This window comes from Struthio camelus, chromosome 11, assembly GCF_040807025.1.
Source record: "Struthio camelus isolate bStrCam1 chromosome 11, bStrCam1.hap1, whole genome shotgun sequence".
Lineage (NCBI taxonomy): Eukaryota > Metazoa > Chordata > Aves > Struthioniformes > Struthionidae > Struthio > Struthio camelus.
In genome coordinates, this window is record NC_090952.1 from 28,851,366 (window position 1) to 28,864,127 (window position 12,762).

Here is a 12,762-nt window from a genome sequence, read left to right on the forward strand (position 1 = left end):
TAGATTCTCTTTGCTTTATTAAAGCAAAAGTAGGCATGAAAATGCAAAAGAAAACACAAAGTACAAAGAATCATGGCAGGCTCTGGACTTTGGTGTTTCTTAAGCCTTTTTTCCAGTTCCTGCAGAAGCCAATGAAAATAAACAGAAAAAGCGTGTTAACCTCCCTGCAGCAAATACACACCGAGGTGCTACTGATCCTCATCCCCACATCCGCCAGTAATTCCTCTAATAATATCACAAAAAGCCAGCATTTGAATATAAAAAAAAAAGCAAGAATTCACTTTGATACTGAAGAGAGAGAGAACATAACCCCAATTCCCCACTACAGGTTCCACGGCACAGAAGCTTTGGGGGACGGGTGGTACTTGAGAGGAGTAAGTGCTTCCTTCTTAATGCATACATGGCTGGAGAGGCATCATATACTGCTGCATACACCAGGCAGATGATACATGGGCAGCATCCTCCTTCTAAACCATTTTTCTTTTGCACTATGCTGTCACCAGCAAATTAGTATTTGCATACCTCTATTAAATTTGATTTCTTCCCAGTCTCCCTGCAGCGGAGTACCCAGCAGGTTACCTCCACTCTCACAAACTACTGAAAACACTATTGACATGAGCTTGGGCAAAATACAAAGCTCTCCAAAGGAGCTTCTTAGACTGCTCATAAACATCCTCCTGCTGATGACAGACAGCAGGGCATGATGCGCTCGCTCTTCTGCTAACAGCCAGGAAGCCCTGAAGGAGAGAGGAATATACGTTGGCACTGCCAGGTCTTTTAACTGATTCATTTGCAAATATTAGTAGATCATATCAACATTCAAAACGCTTGCAGTCCTCTAAAACAGGAAAAGCTATTGAGAATAGCAGTGTGTTGGCTGGCATTCAAGAAAGTTATCTACTGATTTTGTTGACGCTTACATGAAGGAATTTCAGGAGGAAGAGCACGATCAGAGCCATATATAGCAGGAGGGGAAAACTCACAACTGTAAAGAGAGATTTCCCCTTCAATTTTTTTTTTGTTTGCTCCCCCCCCCCCCCCCTTTTTAATGAAATCCCCATAGCATGATTGAAAAGCATCAAGGAATTTAAATGCTCATATTCTTACTGGGACTTTGCATAGAACCCAAATGTACCATAACAGCATTTGCCCCAAGAGCTGGATTGCTATGCTCAACTCACGAAAGGTCCCTGAAGCAGAAGAGTTAGCAGTTTCCTGCCTGGCAGAGTTGGGAGACTACATACGTGGTGGTCAGTCGGCTTAAACCTCCAAATTCTCCTCCCTTTCAAAGACATTCGACAACCATGATTAGTTGGGATTACACAAAGGTAATACAATGCAACATCAAGCATCTGTCCACTTAGGTTCACCTCTCAAAACTCCTGAATTTGACGTGCATTTTTAGTGCTTCCGAGCGGGAGGACAACAGCAGCGTCGCGCCCTGGTGACATGCTCCGGCCTGGCACAGCTGCTCCGACTCGCTGCGCTTCGCTGCACGACACCGCCCGCGAACGCAACACAGGCAGCAAAGGCACGGATTCACCGTTGTACCTGCACCCGCAGGAGGGCCTTTCGCGACAGCCTGCGTCCATGGGGCCAGATCTCGTCCCGCCCCGACCCATGGCGTTACGCTGGCTAACGCCTGCACGTGCTGCTCCGGCCAGACCCACCGGCCAGAGCTACCACCACCATGGTGGTGGCTCACAAATACGAGAGAAAGGGAGAACTGAACTATCCGGGCAACAAAGACTAGATCACTTTCTGTGAAGTGGAGCCTACCAAATATATAAATCCAAACACAACTGCCCGGTGGGCCTGCGTTTCCTTGTGACCTTGAGGTATAAAATGGAGTCAAGCCAACGTTTGTCTGCTTTGAAAAATCAAGCTCCCTTTCTCAAAAGTTCCTGACCGCTGAGCGCGATCAGCAATTGAAGAACAACTAACCTTTAATTTTTTGTGTTTTCACTGACTGCTTGTGTTTGTCAGAGCATGTTTACCCATCGTCACATGTGCGGCATCAGCTTAGGCACAGGTCAGGGTGCTCATCTCACAGCATAAAGCTTGTAGGGACACAAGGGTGCGGTGAAGGTGTGTGCAGGATGGGCCTTGCCCCGCGCTGCAAACAACTACTAACATTAACGGCAGCTGTGTGCACCACAAAGAAGGGGAAGTCCCCTAAGCATTTCCTTTCAAGTTCCCCAAAATGCCATGGAAATACTATGCCATTTACCACAACTATCTCCCAAAGGATAAGATTAATTATGAAAGTCCCACGGCCTCACAGATCCTGAAGAGCCAGTCCTGGATGCTTGGCTCCTGGGATGCTTGGCTGTCGGCATCGGAAACAATCTGCAGAACAGTTTGGACAAATGGCAAGAAAGTAGCATAACTGGAAAATGTGGATCTTCAGACACCCGATGTGAACAGAGCAGGTGAGGGGCACAGAGAGGTGGGGGCGTCAGGTGCCCAAGGGGAGCAGAGGAGAGCTGGAGGTTTGAAAGATTTCAGGCACTTGTGAAAGGGGGATATGGTTGTGTCTGAGGAGAAAAGAAGCGTTTCAGAAGTGGAATGTGACTGCTGAGCGTCCCGACTTCATGGACGGACTGAGGCTCAGGTTGCCTGACAGTCATCGGGAAAAACACCCCAGACGGAAAACAGCCATGGGCAATCTTTGGGGGTTTCCAAAGGTCATACTCCTCTCCAGCCCTTTTACTGACACAGTAACACTCCAGGTACTCTTGTGACCGAGGCTTTCCTTAGATAAGCTAATACACCTAATGCTCCTCTAAGCTGCTGAGAGCGCCCATAGGTCTGCAGGGCCACACACATGGGCAGAGCAGATGACAAGCAGCGCGTTTTCCGGAGCAGACCTGCACAATGACTACGAGGTGGCTGTCCGACTCAGAAGCAGATTTTGTAAATTAATCAAGTTGCAAATTCATCTCTTTCCCTTGACTCGTCTCTATTTCTCTACTGCAGTATCAAGACTCATCTGCTTCCCAGCACCATAATGCAAATAAAAAGTCCTGAAGAAGGCCAGAAAAGTTACCCACTCCCAAACTTATAGGTTCAACCTGCTTCTTGCCTTGTTTTGTTTTATAGAAAAAAAACAAAAAAAAAACCCACAAAAAAACAATGACAGCTGGTGGCATTTCTCCCAATTCCTCATTCCCCGTGGCCCTGGGCCACTGAAAGTCACTGTGGAAAACACACAAACTAGAGTGTGTAAACATGGTGCCACTGACACTGTGTCACATCATCACGTGTCACAACATACCAAGCCAGCCACATCTAGGCAGAAGCCATGGCAGGTAGTTCAGTTCAGAGGTACCACAGGAAAAATAGAAGTCAAAGGAATCCCAGCAGGTAGTAGCTTGTTACTGTCTATCTTCTCGGCATATAGTCTCTTTAGAGGGGATTCCCCAAGGCACTGCAGTACAGTAGTGCAGAAATAACAGGCAGGAGATGGCTGAAATGGGGGTGACAGAACTGGGAGGTCCCCTCCGGCACATCACTGCGCGTGGAAGTAGATAGGTTTGACTTTTCCAGACAGGATCTTGGGAACCTGCACAGAGATGATCTCAGCCATCATTTCAGGGTAGTCCACGCTGACCATATGTGCCTTAATCAAAAGGTCAAATGTAAACTGATGCAGATCCTTGGCAATCTAGGAAAGAAAGAAGGTCTATTAGGTGAAAATTCTCTGTTAAGTGATTTCTCCATGGAGATACTAAGAAGACATTAGCAAACAAAACATATCAGAGCTGGACTTAGCTGTTGCAAGGGTAGTGATGTCCAGAGAGCAAAACCAGATCTCACTGCAGCAGTCAGCTGGCAAGCAGTCATCCCAAAGGTAAACCACGGAACTACCCAGTCTGGGAGCACGCAGCATATTTTGTCGCGATCTTCTTTCATGCTCAGAAACTACTGAGGTGTACTTCTCACAAAAATGAGAGTGCATAAAAATGGCGCTTTCTCACTCCCATAGAAACTTGCCTTACTGTGTATGCAGATGCTGCTGAGTTCATTTATTAACAATTACTTTTTGCTTGCAGACATACTACTGTATGGACATGGAGCTGACACCCTCAAGAAGCAGCAAGAGTCTACACGCTTCACCAATAAAATTGTAAGTCACAAAAACAGAATTTCTTTTTAATGATGTAATCAGAGAAAACTGACAGAATCACAGAACGGTTGAGGTTGGAAGGGACTTTTAATGATCATCTAGTCCAACCTTCGTGCTCAAGCAGGGTTGCCCTGGAGCCTGTCCAGATGGCTTTTGAGTATTTCCAAGGACGGGGACTCCACAACCTCTCTGGACAACCTGCTCCAGTGCTCAGTCACCCTCACAGTAAAAAAAAGTTTTTCCTTATGTTCATTAGGATGCACTGAGATTTGGCTACTCTGCTGGGCTGACAACAGAAAAGATCTATATGTAAGGGAGCTTTCACATCACCAAAAAGGAACTCCGTAAACCAAAGCACGAGAGGGGCGTCCGCAGGGAGTGAGACACAGCTAACGTTCACTTCCCAAAAAGAGCGGGCTGCTGTCTCGTCTTTGTTGCTGAATCTTGGAGCATTCTGTGGTACTGCCCTGGCAAATGTGTGTTAAACAGTAAATCACTTCACAGAAGAAGTCTGTGCAATCTCTGTGGGCCCTCTTCTGTTTCTACTGGAGAAACTCGCAAGGTGCATCAGCAGTAAGTAAGCTTATCTTAATATAAATCAATCAATCATAAATCGGTCAAATCAGTCTGGTGTGCTTCTCTCTCTAAACACAGAAAAACCCGCAGGGTCACATATGCTGATGCTCTTGCCTCCTGTCCAGCTACTCCTGAACAGTGACATGATGGTGGGTAACAGCGCGGTCATTTTTGCTGTCTCCTGCACATTTGTCTCCTTTGTTCTTTCAATAACAAGAGCATCTGGATATAATCAGGACAAAATTTGCCTCTAGGCTTTCACTCAGGGAGATGAGGAGGACATCCACACCATTAAAAAATGAAAGCCACTAAAGAAATAATTACAGGTAAGAATGTCGTAAACACAGTGTTTATAACTTTAAGAGTTATAACACTATTTCTTGAGGTTCTTGTTTTGGCAGGATTCCCTCTCTGCTATATTCCCAAATCCCTCAGCTCCAATGAACTCTACTCCCCCACAGCTAAGGTGATTAATGGCGATGTTTAGTCATTCATTTCACTGTCCTCTCTTACCGGATGCACGGAGTCCAGGACCTTGGTGAGCTGGTAAAATCGCCGAGAGCAGGAGGTAGGATTCTTCCTCTTGCAAGCGATGATACGGTCAAGTTCCTTAATGTAATTCATTCGAAGCTCATCAAAGAGCTTCTGGTTCTTCAGGCCATCCACTGGAACTTAACAGAACAAGGAGAGGAAACAGTAATAGTTGCCGACAGAGTGCAGGAAAAAGAAAAGGAAGGAATAACAAGAAAACTGAGGAATTGGTCAGTTCAGACCTATCAGAACAGATTTCCCCATCAGCTCCGCTTCCACTATGGAGCTCATTCTCATCAACTTGCCGGACCACTGCTTAGCCCCTTTAGGACGTGCTACAGGCAGAAGCAATGCAGCAAACACCAGTATGATTTTCCAGCTCAGGAGCTCGTGCTCAGAGGTCCACATCGCGCTAGCGGTTAGGCTGGGGAGCAACCTCCCGCAGGAGCTGCACGGGGAGAAATGCTGCTATATGCACAGGCAGGGTGGGCTGGCTGCAGTGGGTTTGGTTGGCCTCCTTGCACTTGGCAGCTTGTTTTCTCTGAGCAGCTCAGCTTGAAACGGAGAGAAAACATCCAAATCCATCCCTCTGGGCATACGAGTGTGCGCATATGCATAGGAAAAGCACCAGATACTTGCAGGATGAAACAGTGTATAGCAACTGATAATTCGTTGAGGGAAAGATGCTAGCACTTACTAATACTGAAGAAGAGTAGAGCCTTCATACAGAGAAACTCCTGGGGTGTGATCTGAAGCCACCCAAACTCCTGAGAGAGGTGCCGCATCCTGACACACTGGCTGTACATTCTGGATTTGTGCATCCGGTATCTGGCAGGGGGAGACGCATAATGCATTGGCAAGAAGATTAAAGCCTTGCTTGCGTGATGTCTGTAGGTTGACATTTTCTGTCTGACCCAGCAACACCCAGCCTCGTCTGGCACATCCCAGCCGCAGGGGAACTGAACTCCATCTCCGGGGGAATGCCAACAGCAATAGGCCTGAATGCGGGAGAGGAAAGTTTTCCAAAATACCCATGTGTGACTGTTTGTCTGGAAATAGATAACTAACTGGGATTTGCAACATTCATTTGATCCTCTGCCTTCCTGAAAAATGACTGCAATGCTTCATGACATTGGGCTATCCAAAAGGGATGTGAAATCCTGCCTGAGCTCTCAGAGAGAAGATGCATTTTTGCTCAGTGCTGTGCTTATTTATTTACTGTTTTAATCCTTGCTACCTTAGGGTCAAGAAAATCTCCCCAACTCTAGGCTGATGGCAAATCAGAGTGCAATCATCAGGAACTTAGGATGTACATTTACTTCTGTTTCAAAATGGCAAATCAGTATCCTGGCAATTACTCTGATACTAATCTGTAAAAGGAAGCATATTTTCTCTTCAAGGCCATGACCGAACGGCACATTTTGGGATTATTCAGAAACTACAAAAACATTTTCTGCAGACATTGTCTTTGGGTCAGCAACAAAAGGAACGATCTGCAAAGGTCACTGCACAGATCTACAGCACAGGAAGGCCCTAAACGTCTGGGAAGGTAAGTTACTATCCCTAAAAACCTAATGCTAATACTAATGAATGGCAAGCGTAGAGATCAGCGCAGCTCCAGGTGAGCTGCGTTCCTGAGCGAGGGCTACTTTTAGGACAAGACCAACACCAGCCTCTCCCCAGCCCAGCAAAAAAGGATCATAAAAGGACAAGAGGGCCACGGTGGCCAAAGCCTGTTCACTGGCACTGCTGCCCGTGTTGAACAGCGACCAGGCGCCACACCATTTACCTGTGATTTGCTCATGCCCAATCCTCACAATGAGAGCTGGAATTGAACTCTTTGGGGTAAGACAGAGGTCGGGACGTGCAAGAAAGGGGGAAGGGAGCGTTGTAATTCTGGGAGAGCTGGGAGACTTGGCGTACAGAGAAAATGCAGAGTGAGAAGAAGGTGGTGGCTGCCCTGGGGAAAATTCAGGAAGCACGAGGAAGTGAATGGTGAAAGGAAGATGCTAAGATGCTCTAGTGAGTGATGCTGAGTCTTGATCTTCATACCAGGCTATTCTCACCCTCCCTTGCTCTTGTTCTTCATTAATACTGCAAAGGATGCAAAAAAAAAAAAAAAAAAAAAAAAAGGCAGGCCCTGATATCCCTGCTCCTTTGGGGGGATGGAGCTGAGGGGAGCTGAGTGCCCCGGCAGAGCACCCACGCTTGGTAAGATTTGCTATTTTGGCTTCTCAAACAATGCAACTGGGAACAGGACTGTGTTTTGCCTGGTTTTTAATTTCTAGCTGCAGAAACAGAGGCCAGCCTCAGTGTTCCCCCTAGATAAAACAGCTCTCCCCCAACTCTTTGCTTTCGTTCACACTCTGTTTGCTCACTCTAACAAACCAACCAAGCTGAAAACTGGAAAGCAAATCCCTGAAAAAAAAGGCATGTCTATATGGACTGGTTCTTATACCCAGCATCAGGGCTTTTTGCAGCCTGGATGGAAGTTTAACTGAAGGTAAAGCTGAGGCAAAGGCAGGAAGGTCCGGGACAGACGCTGCAACTCTCCTGATTACTCCTGGAGATTGCTTCAGAGCAGCTAGAGGAAAGAAAGCAGGACCCTCTTAAGCTTTCTTGGTCAGCTCTCAAAGCAAGATTACTCAAGCTGTACATCACACAGGTGGCCTGTAAAGTAACCTCCTTGCCTTGTTCTCCATTTCTCATCTAGTCTGACCCAGACAAAACAAAATATTAAGATCGTTGTTATGCAGCACTTACTCATTGAAGACCAAATCTGGAGCAAAGTAAAGCATCCTGGAATTGACATTGGTGAAAGATCTCCAACCCATGGCAAAAACCATGAGACCCATCCAAGAGTACTGGATTATTGACATCTGGTCATCCACATGCAGGTTACGAAATCCTGTAATAAAGTGACAGAGCAAGGTTATAAATTCGTATCGGGTCCAGCAGTCACCAGGACAGTTTTCAGGCAGCACTGAATCTCCAGCAGGGCTCCTGCTAGGACAAGGTGCTCCGCAGCCCAGACGCAGCTTGCCCGGACACACGGATGCACCCGGCTGACACGGCTGAGGCTGTCCCGTACCGCTGGCACCCGGCCCTGATGTACTGAGGGGAAGTCAGAAACTCTCCAAGCCACAAAACCGCACTTCAAGGCGGGGGACAGGATTCCCCAAACACAGGGAGGCGATAAAGACCAGGTGAAAAACACAAGGAGCAAAGTGCTTTAGAGGAAAGGGATGACAAGCTGTAGTAAGCGATACCCTCCCCCAAAAGTCTCAAAGAATTTCACAAATTGTATCTGAACATTTTGCAAGTCCCAGTGAGATGAACAAACCTCATTCTGCTACAGAACAGACACAAAAGATACAGCAGGTTGTGGTTAAGCGACCTCCAAAAGCCACAGGGAGAGCAATTACGGGTCCTACGCACTTCCAGCTCCCGACAGGCCCAAGTTATTAGTTTAACAGCATTCATTTCTAATGGGCACTAATTAGAAATCCAGAACTGACTGCTGCACTGTGCGCCCTACGCTATACAGTCATAAAGCAAACTCTGAGGTCTCTGCTCCAAAACATTTACAACTACAGTGTGAGATGGTATGTCAAAAGCAGGCGAAACAAACAGCTGAAGAGAATTGGGTTGTTTTGTTCTGTTAATGAAAATACACCAGCTGATCGGGAGCCGGAGCCCTAGATAGCGATACAACTCACCCTATCAAATTCCCCAGGCACTGAGGCCGAAGCAAGCCCTCATTAAGCAATTATCTCCTTTGGGTGAAATTTTGGCACTCAATGAAAACTGAAAAAATTTTTTTGCCAACAGGTTAGGACTTCATCAAAAGTAAGTAAATGGATTTTAATATATAATGCTGAAAGTCATCACTTTTAATATATAATGCTGAAAGTACCCCAAAGCCTTATCACAAAGCAAATTTCTTCAGATTGTCTATCATAAAACATAATATATTTATCTAATGAATAATTAAAATCTCTGCTGAACTGCAAGCTCAATAAAAATACAAATTCAATTCAAACTAGTACTTCCAGATGATGGTTCACAGATAAATCATAGGCATGTTTACAATACACACACAAACATGCCCTCAAACACGGTACTTTGTGAGTGTACTGAGAGAAATTTTTCCGGATATTTGTAAGTAGCCAAATGTAATCTGCTTTACAAGAAAATTCTGTGCTACGTCAATCAAAAACTAAAACAACTGCAACACCTTCAGTGCGTAATTATAAGTTATTGAGGCAAGCGTCTGTCTCTTGCTTGGGAAGCTGTCAACTTCAAATGAGCACAAGTCATGTTTTACTGCTGACTAAAATTACTTTAGTTTGCACATTTTCCTTTCAGCTTTCATGTCACTGGATTGAAAAAAATAAAAGCTTCTGTGCAATGACCTACAGAACTCGTATCGGCAGTTTTCCCTTCTGAGGACTCTTAGCTACCTCTTGACGGTACATTAACTTTCAGGCAGCCAGAGTGAAACTTGTCAAGAGAACACAACTGTAGACTAGGCATGTGGATAACTCAAAAGGCTTCATAAATTAGTCACACTCATTTCTATTCTGTTCTGTTGCTACTGTTATTTTTCCTTACCTAGAGTTTCTGAAAAGATGGGAAAAACCTGACGTACTTGAAAAGTAGCCATACAGTTGGCCCCCATACCAGAAACTTTATAGTGAGAAAGAAGTGCTATATGATGCTGGGAATACTCCTAGACTGGCACTCGAGTGATGAGGATAAACATTTACTCGGTCTGCCATACACTTATTTTCCCCTCAAGTTTGTAAGCTTTTTTTTGGTCCCCTTTTTAAATTGCTCATTGAAGGAAAAACATGTCTTCTCCTCAGAGGGAATTAAGAGACCATTGGTGAGCTGTCCAGAGAAGCTGAAGTCCGTGGTTTTGCCTCGGACATCTTAGCTAGCAGAGACGTATATGCTTCCTTACTTGAACTGACCTCAGGGATGGACGCCTTTGGACCTTCATACTTGACTTATGCATTTATTACACCAGGAAGAGCACAATAAAGTCCTTCTTGTACCTTCTGAGTCCAAGCACACGTCAGCAGTTGGCCAGTCTGGCACAGGTATATATGTATGTACGTATATACACACATGCATACCCAGGCTGTAAGACCGACAGCAAAGGAGAAGAGGAGTAAGATGGGATGCAGAGAAAGTAGAAGCTGCTGTATTAAGCCAAAATCTGCAGGGGTGGAAGCTAGTCCCAGGACAGAGGTACAGGCCTAGAGTGGGCTAGCAGGTCATTACAGGAGATATGCCCCCATTTCAGTGGTTTGCCTGCTCTCTTCCTTGCTCTATTAAAAAAAAGAGTAAACACAAAAAAGTAGGTCAGACTGAAGCCTCACAATCAAGAGTGCCTCTGTAGTTTGAAGGAAGCTCTAAAGAAAGATTCAGCCCTGGCAAATGCAGCTGGCGCTGGCAAAGCATTTGGAGTTCTCCCGACAGACAGGCGCTGCGAGGACACAAACATGCCAGCGTCTTCAGGCAAAAGGTGTTCCCCAAGAAAGGAGCTTGTAACCACGCAGAAAAGAGCATCCTGTGAATACGGCCATACTCACGACAGCAGATGCTCTGTCTTTGAAAGAGATGCAAGAACTTCCCCGTCACACCCTGGGTCCAAGTGCTGCCTTAGGGCCAGAAATTGCAAGCCAAGACACAAGGGAGAGGATCAAGTGAGGGAGGAAGAACGCAAATGTGAGGTCTCCCTCATGCCTGCGTTTTGGGAGTGAGGCCCTTAAGTCCTACCACCAAAGAGGAAACCTATACTCTGTAAGGGAATTAGAGACAGAAAACATACCTGTACTGCTCACAGGGGGCTTTTAAACCTGCCCTGGCTGCGCTTCTGCTATAACTTCTGGTGGTGACGGACCTGTGTGACCCCTCTCTGATGCGAAGGGAAGGGAAGAAGCTGGAGAGGCCAAAACAGTGGCCAACAAGGGGCTGCAGTCTCGTTTTACTTGAGTGCCATTTGGTCTTCTACAGAGCGATTTAAGAGAGGAAGGAGCTTTTCTGATGGGCCACGGAGAGCAGGAGGAGCACGTGCTGCGCTGCTCCCACAGGCACCATGGGGCTGGGAGGTGATGGCGCTCCGGCTCCTTGCTTTGGAGGGCAGCTTGCGTACAGGCCTCTTCTCCGAGCAGACGAGAGACCCGATGCAGTCCACCTCCCACAAAAGGGCAGAATGCACCCTGTAAAAGCTTAGCTGGTTTCTTACAGTCCAGTGAACAACCAGGAAACATCTTGCGGAGTCACAGTAAGCAGAGACCGTTACCAGAGACTTTTGTTCCCAGAAGCCAGGATCTGGAACTCTTCCTGGACAAAACATGTTGGGATACCTTGTTCTGGGCCTGCCAGGCACCTCCAGAGCTTCCTTGGGACCATCAGTTCACAGTGAGACTACCTGGGTTGATCTTGTCTGTTGCTGTCACTTCTCATGTTGACGTTTCTCTGCCAGTAACTTTATTTTTTTCAGAAGCATCCACAGTCTCGTTCTGTTTTGCAGGTGAGCTTTCCAATTTTAATCAATCCAGTAGTTTGTTCTAGAGCACTAAAAAGGCCTTAATCAAAGTCCAGTGAATTCAGTGAAATATAATTTGTAATTCTCATAAAGGATCTTTCTCCTTTGGTTGGTTCAGCATCAATAGGAAAAAGTAGTCTGAAACACCAACACCTACAGCAGAACTTCTTCATTCTCCTTAATCCAGCTGTGAGGTTATAATCGCTGGGTGTATTTGGGGAGCTCTGTGGTGTGTGTGCAAACCAATGATCAAAAAAGCCTCTGCAAGTTTCAGTTTTTACCTACACACCAGGTTTCCCGTGAACACCGAGTATCAGCTTTTCAACATATTTGTGGAAAGTTGCACCTAATCTTTGATATGAGAAGGGTTTTGGTGCACTTGTTCATTAGCTTGTAATTATGTTCACTAGAAAAAAATATTTGAGCACACTTTATCAGTGTTTTAAGAATGGTATTTGAAGGCAACAGTTTTGTGGTTAGAGGATTTAAAAGTTTGCTTTCTGCGTGTCCAAAAAACCAGGTTCTAGAACAGAGATTACTGATTTCAGTTTCCAATCTGAAATGCCCTTAAAGAAAAGGCTTCAAAAAACAGATGCCTATCGCATCCTGGAAACTATCACCTTCAGGTATCTTAGACGTTCTATGGTCAAAATCATTACAAAAGAAAATAAATAAAAATCTTATGCCATAGTAACTTGTTAAGTCTTTAGTACTGGCATAGTTTGAACAGACCCAAATGACAACTTCTACAGATATAAATCATAGCAAAATTAAAATTAATGATTTGAGAAACCTGAAAGCATAACCATTTTCTTGCAAATAATCTTAGAGCAGCACAGTTTATAAACAGCTTCTTTATATTCTCTCTTGATGTGCAGCTTTCTTTGTCAGAATAACATATTCCTAGGAGGTCAGCAAATTAAAACCTAATATGTTACCATAATGTAACATTTCTAATATAAATGAA

General features: G+C 45.4%; 1 protein-coding gene across 1 annotated transcript in view; it reads right to left on the reverse strand.

Moving 5' to 3' along the window:
• The window catches only part of AR (androgen receptor), a 64,511-nt gene continuing 51,749 nt past the window's right edge, over positions 1–12,762 (reverse strand). Inside the window, exons 5-8 of the mRNA XM_068957276.1 lie at positions 8,000–8,144; positions 5,934–6,064; positions 5,219–5,376; positions 1–3,667 (exon numbers count right to left, since the gene is read on the reverse strand). Coding sequence (XP_068813377.1) covers positions 3,512–3,667; positions 5,219–5,376; positions 5,934–6,064; positions 8,000–8,144 — 590 coding nt within the window. The 3' untranslated portion in view covers positions 1–3,511. The remainder of the gene's footprint in view (positions 3,668–5,218; positions 5,377–5,933; positions 6,065–7,999; positions 8,145–12,762) is intronic.